The sequence below is a fragment of the Symphalangus syndactylus genome, chromosome 13, assembly GCF_028878055.3.
Source record: "Symphalangus syndactylus isolate Jambi chromosome 13, NHGRI_mSymSyn1-v2.1_pri, whole genome shotgun sequence".
NCBI classification, from domain to species: domain Eukaryota; kingdom Metazoa; phylum Chordata; class Mammalia; order Primates; family Hylobatidae; genus Symphalangus; species Symphalangus syndactylus.
In genome coordinates this window covers 113,249,053-113,263,384 of record NC_072435.2, presented here as the reverse complement: position 1 = coordinate 113,263,384, position 14,332 = coordinate 113,249,053, and the positions used below count along the sequence as shown (strand labels likewise).

The window sequence follows — 14,332 nt, the reverse complement described above, 5'->3', positions numbered from 1 at the left end:
CAGCCTGGGTGACAGAGTGAGACTGTATCTCAAAAAAAAAAAAAAAAGAGATAATGTGTGATAGGAACACAGGCTGCAGGTCAGACGTGCCTATACTTGAACCCTGACTCTGCTGCCAACTGGTTGTGTGGCTCCTTGGAGTATCAGTTTTGTTGTAGAATGGAGATAATAATATCCACCTTAAGATTGCTTAATGACAGCGGCAACGACAACAAAAAACAAGTAAGGTAATTGTTCAATGACATGTTCATCCTGGTACCCAGTCCATTAGAAATGTTTCATGAATGTAAGCTAATGCTATTACTAACTTTATGAATTAACTTTGGGGTACCCCTCCACCCAGAAAGCCAGAAACATCTCCTTCATGTCTAACCCCCTTCCTTCCTGCTCTGATTTAATGCCTACTTCCTCCGGAATTATCATTAGCTGTCTTGTTGGCATTCTGAATAGAGAGATTAATGAACTAATAGGAAATTAAGACTCTGAAAGCAATTTGCAGTTATCTAAATTGAGGCGTTTTCATCTAATAGGTTCATGAGAGCGGAATGGAGTTTAGCTCTGAGTGTAGAATGTCAGCACAATTCACATATTGTCTGATAACTGGATTCAGCTGGCAGAAGTTTGCCTTTGCAGTAAGATGCTGATGGATTTCCCAGCCTTCAATCATGCGTTATCTGCATTCTTTCCCCTTCTCGGGGTCCTTCCACAAGTTTCTGCAGAGCTAAGATCTGGTTCCTTAGAAACCTCTCTACCCCATCTGCATTTCTGGCAGGAAAATGGACAACAGTGATTTGGGTGACACCTGCTCTAGAAAATGAGCGTTTGAGAGGTTTTTTTTTTTTCATGGGCTGGAGGTGCTTTTTTTTTTTTTTTTTCCATGGGCTGGAGTGTGGAAGAGAGGGGCACATCTTCCAAAGCCACCAGTGGATAAGTAGCATTTTAACTGTCTCCTATGCTTGTTTTAGCTACCCATTTTCTCTTTTCAGATTGTTTTGGTTCTGGTTAGTTCAGCCATCTCTGAGCATGTGGGGATGCTGTGCTGCCACTCGGAGTATGAGGGTGAAAAAGACAAACTTGTCCTCGAGATGCTCACAGTCACTGTCTGTTCTCAAGGTGTGCCCTGGCCCCACCTGTCTCGGGATCAAGGTGCAAGCTTAACATTGCAGCTTCCTGAGCCCCTCTGCAGATTTCCTGGACCAGGCGCTGAGCATAAATAAGGCCTAGAAACATGCATTTTACTAAGCCTCCAAGACACTTCGTATTTGTACTTAAGTGTGGAAGTGCTGTGGTGCTACATCAAGGTCGGGCGGATGCAGTCATGCACATCAGGGTACTCTGCTGGAGGACCTTGAAGCTAAGTCTTGAAGGAAGAGGAGTTAGCCAGGTGAAGGGGAGTCAGGGTGCTCTGGGCTGAGGAAACAGCCTGAGCAAAAAGCTTGGACTGGGACGTTAAAGGCCTTGAGCATATTTTGCAATTGTTTGCACCAGGCAGGGACTGGGGGAGAGCAGAGATGGATTCTGCTTTGCAGCTGCAGGGTGGGCCAGTTATTGCCATGATTCAGGCTACTGCCACCTGAGGCTCCAGGCAGGGATAGGATGGGGGTGGGAGGCATTGCTCTGTGCCCATCCAGACCCACTCCTGGAAAAGCAATCTTGGACCCAGGCTCTCATCATCTCAAGAGTGACAGGGCCATGGGGAGGAGCATGCTGGCTGGTGTCAAGATTACCCTTCCTGTGAGTGGCAGAGTGAGAACACACACTAGGAGTTGTGATATTCTCTGAGTCACCTGCTCTCAGGGCCTTAGATTCGAAGGGTCTGATCAACTAAAGGATTTTGGAGTACTTCATAGATGCTTGAGGCTTATTCTTCGCTAGGACCAAGGAGCACTCACTCCCCTGCTTTGAAGACAGGATGTTATTATAAACTCAGTGGCCAATGGTCACAGTCTTACCTCACCCACTTCCGTCTTGTGTTCTGATCAGATTTCCAGTGATCTCTTTGACCAGCCGCTGCTACGGAGGCTGCAGCAAATGGCTCGTACCTTGCAGCTGCCTCACCTGGGTATCTGGGACTGAGCCGCTCCCCCTTCCCCAAGTGGTTCAGAGCCAGTGACTACCTTTTTCAGGGGTGCAAAATCCCAGCCTCCTTACCTTGAGACAAATAGATTTTATGGTACAGTTTTTCCTGCAGAGATCCCCATGGGATCAGGCTGAGACTGGATTCACCTGAAACCACATCCATGCCTGGCTTCTCCCTACTCACAATCTTGCTTCCTCCACAATGGAATAGGTTTCTTTTTTTCTTTTTTGAGACAGAGTCTCACTCTGTTGCCCAGGACGGAGTACAGAGGCATGATCTCGGCCCACTGCAGCCTCGACCACCCGGATTCAAGCAATTCTTTCGCCTCCGACTCCTGAGTAGCTGGGATTACAAGTGCCCACCACCATGTCTGGCTAATTTTTGTATTTTTAGTAGAGACAGGGTTTCACTATGTTGGCCGGGCTGGTCTCAAACTCCTGGCCTCAAGTGATCTGCCTGCTTCGGCTCCCCAAAGTGCTGGGATCACAGGCATGAGCCACCGCGCCTGGCTGGAATAGGTTTCTTCTGAGCATACTCCCTCAATAAATCATTTGCACGAATATCCATTTCAGGATCTGCTTCTACAAAACTCAACTTATGACAGTGAAACAACAGCAAGGATACAGACTGCAAAGAGAGAGCTGAATTCAGGTCTTGGCCCTGCCACTCTCTCGCTGTGTGACTCTGGGAAGGTTTCTAAACCTCTCTGATATAGAGTGAGGCTAACACATTCATTCCATGTGATGAGATATGTTCATGCCCCGATAATAATGACTTGAGAATTCTTTCAAATTAGAATCTTTAAATATGTTGTTCAGCATTTATTTCATTGCAAAACCCGACTTTATATGAATGCGAAGTATAAAAAGAAACAGACCCACTACATCGCTTCCATGGGTTGAAGCAACATCGAAGTTCTGGAAAATTTTAGCCCATTTTCTCCTTTTCTGTAGTTCTTGTTCTCTGCTTTTCTTTCAGAATTTTCTGAATCAGCCAACTTCTTGGAAGACATGTTATAGGGTTTATTTCCGTTTTTCTCAACCTTGGCACTATTGGCATTTGGGGCCAGATAATTCTTTGTTGTGGGGGCTGTCCTGTCATTGGAGGAGGTTTAACACCATCTACAGTTTCTGCCCACTAGATGCCAGTAGCACCCCCTCCTCACTCCTAGTTGTGACCATCAAAAACGTCTGCAGACATTGCCAAATGTCTCCTGGGGGTCCAAACTGCCCCCAGGAGAGAGCTACTCATTCCTAAGCCGTGGGACTATGGTGTGCATTATTCAGTTTTAGAATGTCAACTTGCAGTTGCTTGACCTGTGCTTGGACTCTTTACTCTAATAGTCAACTTATAGGGTGAGTCCTTGTATATATTTCAGATTATAGGGCGAACTATAGGGTGATCCACTCTCTAATTATAGGGTGATATAGGCATTATAATCCCTATTATACAAGGGGGTGATCAACCATCCCAGTTTGCCTGGGACTGTCTGAGGTTTAGCACTGAAAGTCCCAAGTGCCTAGAAACCTTTCGGTCAGGCTAGGTTAGCCACCTTACGATAGACGTAGGTCTTTACTAACTAAAAACATTTTATATGTTCCAATGTTCCAGTTGAGGTCACTGCCCACTTCTGTAGGAGTGAGACCCATGATCGTTCCCCTAGTAAGGTAAGACATGGTGTTTGGAAGCCTGCGTTAACCAGCGCAAGATTTCCAGTGTATTTCAGTGGTGTTTTCATGGCCTTTATACGAGTCCTCTTTCCTCCTGCCTGCAGTAGCTGGCCAGACATACTTGTACCTACTTCTTTTTATGTAAGCAGTCACTTTACTAATTTTTACTTAAATAAGCCATGCACTTCTCGATTGAGTTTTGCCATGTTAGTGGATCTTTTCACTTGGATTCGTACACATCAAAATCCAAGTGAAAATATCCAATAACACAGCAAAACCAAGCACATCTTGGGTTTCCTCTTGCCCTGTGCATTCCGCTCTCCTATGTTCTTGCATCAAAATATGTTTTACCTAAAAATGTCCAATTTTTTTGCAAAACGGCTGCAGCCACAGGTGATGAGGAGATAAAAGTGTGAAGTAAGCCATGGCTGGTTTGAGCCACCATTGCACTAATTTACCCAGACCTTTAAAAAGTGGGGGAAATGATGAGTGCTGATGTCGCAGCTGCTGCGAAGTTCCTGGAAGCTTCGGGAGTTTGTACAACAGGCAGGATATTGGCAGGATATAATTATGAGCAAGTATTTCAGAGATCACCAGCTTGAATCTTGAACTTACTTTTCTATTAATAGAAACACTTCAGTTTTTGCAATAATTATAATGGGAGTTAATCATCCTATATATGCGTTTTTACCTATGATAAGCAAAAATTTAGGTCTAATTATAGTTGTATCTGAGGGATGCTTATAATTCTACTGGGGGCTGAGGTGGGATTAGATGCGATAATGATGATGATAATTATGATGATGCTATCATGTATTGGGGCTCACCCAGGTGCCAGACATTTTGCTAAACACTTTACATGCGTGATCTCATTGAATCCTTGCCACAACTATGGAAGGTAGGGTCTATTATTACCCCCATTTTACAGACGAGGAAACAGAGGCCTTCAGAAGTAAACAGCTGGCTTGAAGTGTCACGGTGGGTGGATCTGTTACTCAAGCCCACTGATCGCTCTGATTCAAGATCCCAGACTTTTAACCACTTTACATGGGCAAAGGGCTGGCTACACAGCAGGCTGGCAACAAATGCTACACATCACTCCGCTTGCCCTTTAACTAAACAAGCAGAAGAGAGTATAAGAATCTGGTCTCAATTCCAACCTGGACCAAAGCTTTCCTCATCCCTCCCCCAGCCTGCCACACGCTCCCATCATCCTTTCTTGAACTGAAAGACGACAAATGGATCTTTGTGTTCTGATGAACACCTCTGGGTTCAGAGAGCCAAGAAGACTCTACAGTCACTTTCTTCTTTTTCAGGGAAGGCGAGGGAGAGGAGAGGAGGGAGGGTACAGCAAGTAATACATTTACAGCTTCCCTTACAGTGTCCTCTGATGGAGAGAAAAGTGCTGGGGGGTTCCTGGTGATTTTTCACGTCCCTGGAGCCTGTGGTCTGATTTATATGTCAATACTCCCTACTGCCCTTTGCTCATTTATGTTGTGGTTAGCGATAGGCTAAAGAGCTAGACTCCACCGAGTTGTTATCAGTGAGGGAAAGGGTGTTTTGATATCCTGCACTTGGAGCATACGGAGGCATTTCTAGAAGCATTGGCTCAAACAAGAGACCACAGGGGAACTCACATGAGACCAGAATGCTCAGCTGCGGTATGCAGTGAACCAAGCCCTGCTGCAAAGGGGGCAAGGATTTGGTTTCGTGATTTTTTTTTTTTTTTTTTTTTTTTTTTTGCGAGAAGCCCTCAGGAACACTTAATGCAGTGACCTGGAAAAGGAAAGCAGGTACAGAGAGTAGGGAAGATAATGAGAGGGGAACTTTGCTGCCCTTTAATTGCAAGTTTCTGCTGCCAGAGAGGGTCTTTTCAAAATGCTTAGCCAGCATTCCCAGCCCGTTAAAATCCTTCATTAGCTCCCCCTTGCTCTCGGCGAAATCCAACTTCATGATGAGACCGTGCGCCATGTTTGCTTACTCTTCTGTCCCCTCACATCTTTCCCCTCTTCGTGCCCAGAGCTGCAGCTTCCCTGAGCCATCAATCCCTGTGGCAGGCCGTGTGCCCACTCATTGACATGTCTTTGCACCCCATTGCTACTGCCTGGATCTTTGTTGCACACCTCTGCTGGCTTTTATCTTTCAAGCTCAGCTCAGCCACCACTTTCCTCCAGGAAGCCTTCCCTGACTCCCCTCAAATCTGAAGTGCCACCTTCTGCCCTTTTCTGTCACACGATATTACATAATACTATGTTTTATTTGTCTATTTACCTGCCTGTCTTCCTGACCGGACTTTTAAACTCTTTGAAGGCAGGGCATCTCATTTCTGGACTGTTCACTGTTTAAACCTCTAGCGCCAGCACAGTGCTTGGCACATGGCAAATGCTCAGTAAATACTTGTTGCTTGAGTAGATCTCAGTAGGGACCTCTGGAGAGAGGGCGGTTCTTGCCAATACAAGCCCTCCAAATCTGGTTCAAATCCAGGTGGGCTCATTTCTAAGAGGCAATTTGGGGGCAGTAGGATGAGTAGAAAGATGTTCATGCTTGAAGCCACAAGGATGGGTTTACATTCTTGGATGGTAAATTTCTTGCTAGACTGCAAGATCTTTAAAGAAATAATTCTTGTCTTATTTAATTATTATACTCCCAGTGCCTAGCATAGCCCTAGGCACAGAGGAGGAACACAGTGTTTCCTTGTGGACATGCATGGATGAATTGTCTCAATTCTGCCCATCACTATCTGAATGACTGAGCTTGTTACTGGACCCCAGTCTTCTTGACTTGAAAATGGGTGTACGTGGAATACTATGCAGCCATACAAAAGAACGAGATCATGTCCTTTGCACGAACATGGATGGAGCTGGAGGCCATCATCCTTAGCAAACTAACGCAGGAGCAGAAAACCAAATACCACATGTTCTCACTTATAAGTGGGAGCTAAATGATGAGAACACATAGACAGAAAGAGGGGGACAGGCCAGGTGCAGTGGCTCACGCCTGCAATCTCAGCACTTTGGGAGGCCAAGGTAGGCAGATCACGTGAGGTCAGGAGTTTGAGACCATCCTGGCCAACATGGTGAAACTCTGTCTCTACAAAAAGTATCAAAATTAGCTGGGCATGGTGGCGCACTCCTGTAATCCCAGCTACTCGGGAGGCTGAGGCAGGAGAGTCACTTGAACTGGGGGCGGAAGTTGCAGTGAGCTGAGATTGCACCACTGCACTTCAGCCTGGGGACAATAGACATGGCAGCCTACTTGAGCAGGGAGGGTGGGAGGAGGGAGAGGTTGCAAAAAAAAAAAAAATAACTACTGGGTACTAGGCTTAGTACCTGGGTGATGAAATAATCTGTACACAAATCCCCGTGGCACGAGATAAATTTACCTATATAACAAACCTGCACATGTCCCCCAAACCTAAAATAAAAGTGAAAAAGCAAAAGAAAATACTGGGGGGAAAAATAACAGTTAAAAAGAGTCTTAAACTTCAAGTCTTAAACTTGATTGCAGTCTATAACTTGAACTGAGGTTTTAAAACCATGCACATAGAAGACTTAGAATTATATATCACATGATTACACATGACTACACAATGGGGGCACATCTATGAGGATTTATCACTTCTGTTTTCTGAAGAATGAGAGGAAAATGAATGTATTAGATCTGCAGTGAGAGTAAACAGAGAAGTTATCTCAAACAGAAGCTAATAAGGGTTAAAATATATGTAAAACATTTCGCACAGTTTATCTCACATGGTAAAGGGAAATAATTATTATTCCTATTCTCATTGTCAATATTGTGATTCCATAGCCATATATAAATTGATATCCACTATTTTATTAACAAAAGTAAGCCAACAAAAGCTAGATGTTCAGTACTTTTCACATATTACATGGGTGTAACAATATCCACCTGTTAAGAGATTGCTGTTCAGGGGAAACGGGTTGTGTAATTTAGCACCTGGCTCAAAGTTCGTGCTTGTTTAATGTTTCCTCAATTGGATATTAGGAGCCAGGTTTTTAAAATGTTCCATGCGCACTCTGGAAGGAAAGACTGGGCCCTACTCAGACAGATTATTGTAAAGTTAGCTGGTATAGAACAAGAAAAAGTAGGAGAAATGAGAGATCAAAGGTGATCGGAGCAAATTTTCATCCGCTGGTTAGAATCGCCCAATGAACAGTGAGAAATTGACGTGACAGTCTTCCCTAGGAGGGGTCTTGCCTGTCCCTCTTGTGAATGCCAGCATTCTGATCCCAGCTCCGCGCCAGGCTCTAGGCTTGTGACTGCTTCACAGGGGGCCATGACACATCTTTCAAGAAAACAGCCGAGCTGCTTGTGACAGAGACCATTTGTCCCCCGCAGTTCCCATGGAGATCCAGTTTGCTTCTGGTCAAATCCTTCTCCGCAGCCCCACTCTGGGAAGAAGGGAGGGAAGAAAGAAGGAAATGCAGAGGGGGCATCATTGCATTTCACAAACAAAGAAGGATACGATTTATAAGAAATAGAAACAGCCTTTCAAAAACGTTTTGATAGGGATTAGAATGTTTCTAAATCTGCAGTGTTTGACAGATTTCCCCTTCCGCCTGTTCTTCTTTTTCTTTCCTCCTCTTTCCCTCCATCTCTCTGATACTTACCCACCAGATAATAAGCACCAGCCACCTTTCAATGAAGGAGGAAAGGAAAGGGAGGTAGCACATGAGGGAGACCTAGATTCTGCCCTCAAGATAAAGTCACATATTTAATTTTCAGACAGAGACAATGTCTCATTTAGCCAGCAACTCCCTTGGGGGAATGAGATGTTCCTCGTAAGCAACTTTTCCCGATAACTGAACCTTATCCTATTAAACCTTAGAAGTTAAAAGAAAAAAGAAGTTAACTATTTACAATGAAAGTTTTAAATAAATCCTTTCCAAGTTTGCAGGCTCTATGAGGGTGGCAGGGCATTTTCTGTGTGTGCTCAGAGTGGGTCATATCCCTGCCTGCTAAAGCATTGACCTATTTGGTGCCTATGTGGTACTACTTAGACAGTCTCTCATTAGATGCTCTCTTGCCCTGTTAGGAAGGGCAGACCTGTGATTCAGGCTCAGGTCAGCTTGATTCCACAGCGCAAACTTTTGACCATTTCTGGAACCATACAGGACCTTCCCTGGTGCCTGGGAATCCTTCAGACCCACCATCTTGAAACATGGGGCTCCTCCTGGCTCACATTCTCCTTCGGGAATGGAGAACCTGGAGAACCAAATTCATTAAGGACTGACAGCTAGAGACGCACGAGGAGCCAGGGGGCAGAGGGCTTGGTTTTGGTGTGAGAGCCGTGGGGAAGGCCACGTTCGTGCTCTGAATTTCTGTTAATAATCCTGGTGTTTTAATTGGGCTCCCCTGTTTCCACAGACCCAGAGACAAGGATGTGAGGGCAAGTGGTTTATTTGAGAGGTGATCCCAGGCCACATCAATAGAGGAATGGAGAAGTGAGACAGAGAGTTAAGGCAGCTGGTAATGGGTGCATCAAAGAGCAGGTGCTTGGGGGGATTGGGGTGCAGTCCTAAAATGAGCATGCCTCTGGGTCATGCCACCCATGAGAGAGGGGGCTGGAATATCCATCAACCAATGCCCACCTATAGTTGGTTGAGGTCTCCAAGTGTTCTAGCCAGCCCGTGTTTCCAGCCTTAGAAAGTCCTCCAGCAGAGGATCTTAGGGGCTTGCTGTAGAAAGCTGCTGCACAAACTAGCAATAATTATGGTAACTACCATAATAAAAAAGATAGCACCTGCCACTGCTTGAGTTTCTACTGTGTGCCAAATATTTGTTCTGGGCACCTTACTTGCATTATATCATTAGTCCTCACTGCAACCCAGAGAGGCAAGAGGCTACCATTGTCTTCACCTTACAGATGGGGAAACTGAGGATCTGAGTGGATCGACAGCTTGCCCAAGTTATCACAGCCAGGGAGTGGTGGTATCAGGATTTGAACCTAGGTTTGTTCTATACACTTTCCCCATTTTCCTTTCGGAGGAGAACATTGTATTCCGAAAGATTCAGGCTCCCATTCATCTCTCATCTGGGAAGTAGAATGTATTCCTCTGATATGGTAGTTCTCAAGTTTCACGTGTGCTTGCTTAAAAATTGCATTCCCAACAGACACTTACCCAATCAGGACCTCAGAGAGTGAGGCCTGGGAATCTAATTTTGAAGCAGGTGGTCTCCTGGTAAATTATATGCTAGTAGCTCTTTCTTCCATGGGTAGGGAAAAGGAAAAGTCACATTTTGGGAAAACGATGCACATTTCCAGCTGGCAGAACAGTTTCCATTAAGTGGGACATAGTGTGCTTTGCAAAGCCTTGCTGTGGTCCCTCTTCCCTCTGTCTCCAGAGTCTGTGTAATTTCAGGGCTTGTCTAATCCTGCCGACTCTGTTAGCAGATCCTGGATGTGCAGGCTCTCATTCTTGACATCTGAACCTCCGTGCAAAGTTTAAGTGCCTGGGCATTGGAGATATTTCCCTTGGGGTTTTCTGCATGAGCAAGGCTGTGTTTCCACTGCTAATGCTGCCCACTGAAGCCCCTGGCTGGAAGAAAGAGTGTTCGGTCTCCCACTCCTGGGACAGAGGTCAAGGAAGGCTTTTCCATTACTGCAAGAGACAAGCAATAAGGGACTCTGGAAAGGAAAAATGCCCAGGAGGAGAGCAGGAAACAGGCCAAGGTCATGGGCAGCCTTACCTGTCCTGTCTTGGGTTAGCAGTGGTCTACAGGTTAAACTAAATTGCATGTCCCTGATTCAAAGTGCTACCCACAAGATACCAACAGGGCTTCTTTGCATCTGCAAGGCACTCTTCCAGCTGGGTTTATTAGAGATGACTGACAGGTGAGGGTGTTAGAAAGGAAAAAAATTCTTTCTTGAAGTTTCTGGGGTGGAGTCTGGCTATTCCAAGTGCAGAAACTTCTTGGACCGACTCCCCTTTGACATCAGATTCCCCACAGCTCAGGGCTTCCCAAACATCAGTCTGACCATGTCATGGTCCTCAGAAACCTTCAGTGGCTTCACAGCACCTGCAGATTCAAATGCAGACCCTTTGCCTTAGCTTTTGGGGTCCCCACCACCTCCCCTTCCTCGTGTCCCCACCATTCGTGTTGTTCACTTCAAAAGTTCTCATCACTTTAAAAGCCTCATTGACCTTTAACTTTTGACTCTTGAACTCACCACACTTGTCCTGCCCTCCAAACCTTTGTGCTGGAACTCAGCTTCCCCTACCCTTGACACCTACCCAAGGACCTCTTCATACCCCATCATTCCCCCATCCCATTTCCCTGAAATATTTTTTCATGATTTTATGACATCTGCAATTATTTGATTTATCTGCTTATACATTTATCATCCCTCCCCATAAACAGGCTGCATTAGCTTTGTTCATTGTGAATCTCCAGTATCTGGGGCACTCCAGGCCAAGCTCAGTGTTGAATGAATGGAAAGCCCATTTCACATTTAGCAGAGCTCTGCATCAGGGCTTTGAGGCATCCTGAGCTTTCCCATGGGGGCTGGGACCTTTCCCATAAGTCTGAGAGTCTGAGGGTCTTAGAAAAGGAAAAGACAAAGAAAGCCAGGTCACAGTAACTTGGGATTTTGATTATCCTTGTGAAGTCAAGCATCTGTATTGGGAAGAGTTAGGTGTTACCTTAGGCTTGTCTCAAAGAAGGGCATTTTGACTCAGGTAGTTATAGCTCCTGGGAACCTTCTGCTTTACCCACACCTACCCCCAAGATGTAAAAGCAAAAAGAGTGCAAGTTATGAAGGCATTTAGCATTGTGGTTAAAAGTTGGGCTTGGGACCTCTGTGTCTTACTGGCCATTTGACCTTAGGTAAGTTATCCAAATTTGATGAGCCTGAGTTTCTCACTCTGTAAAATGGGACTAACAATAATTGCTACTTCCTAGGGCTGTTACGAGGATTAAGTGAATGATGTAAAGCACTCAGGATATTACCTGACACATCATACGTGTTAGTTCTTGTTATTTTCAGCATCCTACAGTCTTTATGACATTCATGACCAACGGCACTTCCAAATGTTTTTCAACCATCTTACACTTCCTGGTGCCAAGAGCTATGTCCTCTTTTTGTAGGTTCCAAAATGTCTAAGTCAACTTTTCCCAGTCTAACTCAGACATTTGTCTAACACTCTGTCATGATTTTATCATAATTACATATCCGATCTACCATTTTTACTTATTTTCTATTTAGGGCCTTTTTAAACTTAAATTTATTGAAAGATGAAAATGTACCTCATCATCATAAATGAAAAGTCAACATCATTTGCCATTAATATAAGGTGTGTTAGTCTGTTATGCATTGCTATAAAGGAATACCTGAGGCTGGGTAATTTATAAAGAAAATAAGTTTATTTGGCTCACGGTTCTGCAGGCTGTACAAGTATGGCACCAGCCTCTTGTTGGCTTCTGGTAAGGTCTTATAGCAGAAGGAGAAGGGGGAGCAGGGGTGTCACATGGTGAGAGAGGGAGCAAGAGAGATAGAAGGAGATGCCAGCCTCCTTTAAACAATCAGATCTCAGGGTCTCTAACAGAGTGAGAACTCACTCATTACCATAAGGAAGGCACCAAGCCATTTGTGAAGGATCCACCCTCATGACCCAAACACTTTCCACTAGGTCCACTTCCAACTTGGAGGTCACGTTTCAACATGAGATTTGGAAGGGACAAATATTCAAACCATCTCATAAGGCAACCTGGAAAAAATAAATTTTCAAATGGAAAAATCATTGATAAAATTTGCTGTGGATATTGCTACCTGTCGAAATCTGGGACTGGAGATAGCACGTGTTGGAGAGACCTCTCTGGTGCCATCAGATTGAAAGAGAATTGGAGAGGGGCTTACATCTCACCCCGTGATTCAGCATTGTCTCATATTGCCTATGTCCCTCTTTGCTGCCCTTCTGCACTCTTGGTGGTCCCAGGTCTAACTTTTTCAGAGAGGAATTCAGAGCCCCATCAGAGCCATGAAAGACCAAACAAGAGAAAAACGGGGGAAATGTGCACAAATATTCCAAAACAATCAGCTAGGCTGGTGGTTCTCACACCCGAGCTTGCATCCAATTCACCTAGAGGGCTGGTTCAGACCCAGAGTGCTGCCTGCTGCAGCCTAGCCTCCGAGTAGTGATTCAGCAGATCTGCCATGGGGCCCCAGAAAAGTTCCCAGGTGGTGCTTATGCTGCTGGTCTGAGGACGCTACTTTCAGAACCACTGAACTAGACTAATTGGAGGAATCAATGTTGAGTCTGCATATTCCAACCATCATTTTAAAGAGAACTATCAAATCAGGAAGAGAGTAGGGGGCAACTGTAAAGTTCCTACTTCTGAGTTTAGTGTGTATGTCTATTTTAACGCTAAATCTCCAAGCAGCCTGAGGGCCACCATCTGGCAAAGATGTTGGCTGCTGGAAGTTAGACTGGTACGTGCAAAATGGTAAGAGAATCCAAGGGGATATGAATGGGGCACTTATGGCATCTTCCATAGCGTGTATCTATCCTATTGACATAAAACTCTAACAGAAAAGGACAAAGCCAGACTGCAGTAATTTGTGATTTTTATTATCCTTGTGAAGTCGGGCAACTCCAGGGGAAAGAGCAAGGTGTACTCTTTGGCTTCTGTCAAAGGAAGACATTATCATTCTAAACTCTTCAACTTTATTCCTCTAAAACTTAATACCTGGCACCGATTTCATTATAATTGGAAGCCCTGGTTGGGTGTGTCCTACAGCTACTAGAAGCCTGTCTCCAGAGTTAATTTCCTGGTTTGCTGAGGATATGCCTTTGCAGTAACTGCCCCATCTCATCTCACATCTTAGTATCCACAGCACCCAGAGCTTTCCAGACCACTGGAGGCATCCCATCTATCCACCTATCTGTCTACCTACCCATCAACCATCCATCCATCCATCCATCCATCCATCCATCCATCCATCCATCCATTCATCCATCCTTCTATCCATCCATCTATCCATTTATTTATCCATTCACTTCCCCATCTATCCACACATCACCCATCAATCTATCTGTTCATTCATCTCCCATCCATTCATCTATTCATCTGTCTGTCCATCTATCCACCCACTCATCCACCCACCCGTCCATCCACCTACCCATTTATCCATCTATTCATCCATCCTTCCATCTACCATCCATCTGTTCAGCCACCTATCAATCTATCCACCCAACCATCCACCTACCCACGCATGCATCAATCCATCTACCAATTTATGCATCCACCTACCCATCCATCCATCCGTGAATCCATTCACCCATTCATCTACTCACCCATCTATCCCCCATCCATATACCCATCCATTCACCCATCCATTCATCCACCCATCCACCCATCCACCCATCCATCCATTCATCCACCCATCCATCTATCCATCCACCTACCCACCTACCCACTCACTCAGCCACTCACCTATCCATCTTTCTCTTTCTCAGGTTAAAGTGCCACAACAAATGCACCAAAGAAGCCCCACCCTGTCATCTTCTGATCATCCACCGAGGAGGTAACTATTTAACACTTACTGCCCTAGGGGTAGGGG

The 14,332-nt window shown here is 45.0% G+C and overlaps 1 protein-coding gene across 2 annotated transcripts in view; it reads left to right on the top strand.

The window, feature by feature from the left end:
- KSR2 (kinase suppressor of ras 2) overlaps positions 1 to 14,332 on the top strand; it is a 526,538-nt gene that overhangs the window by 406,553 nt on the left and 105,653 nt on the right. The window contains exon 8 of one of the 2 annotated variants that reach the window (XM_055235579.2): positions 14,229 to 14,296. In XM_055235579.2, coding sequence (XP_055091554.1) covers positions 14,229 to 14,296 — 68 coding nt within the window. The remainder of the gene's footprint in view (positions 1 to 14,228; positions 14,297 to 14,332) is intronic. The other variant, XM_055235580.2, reaches the window with a different exon arrangement.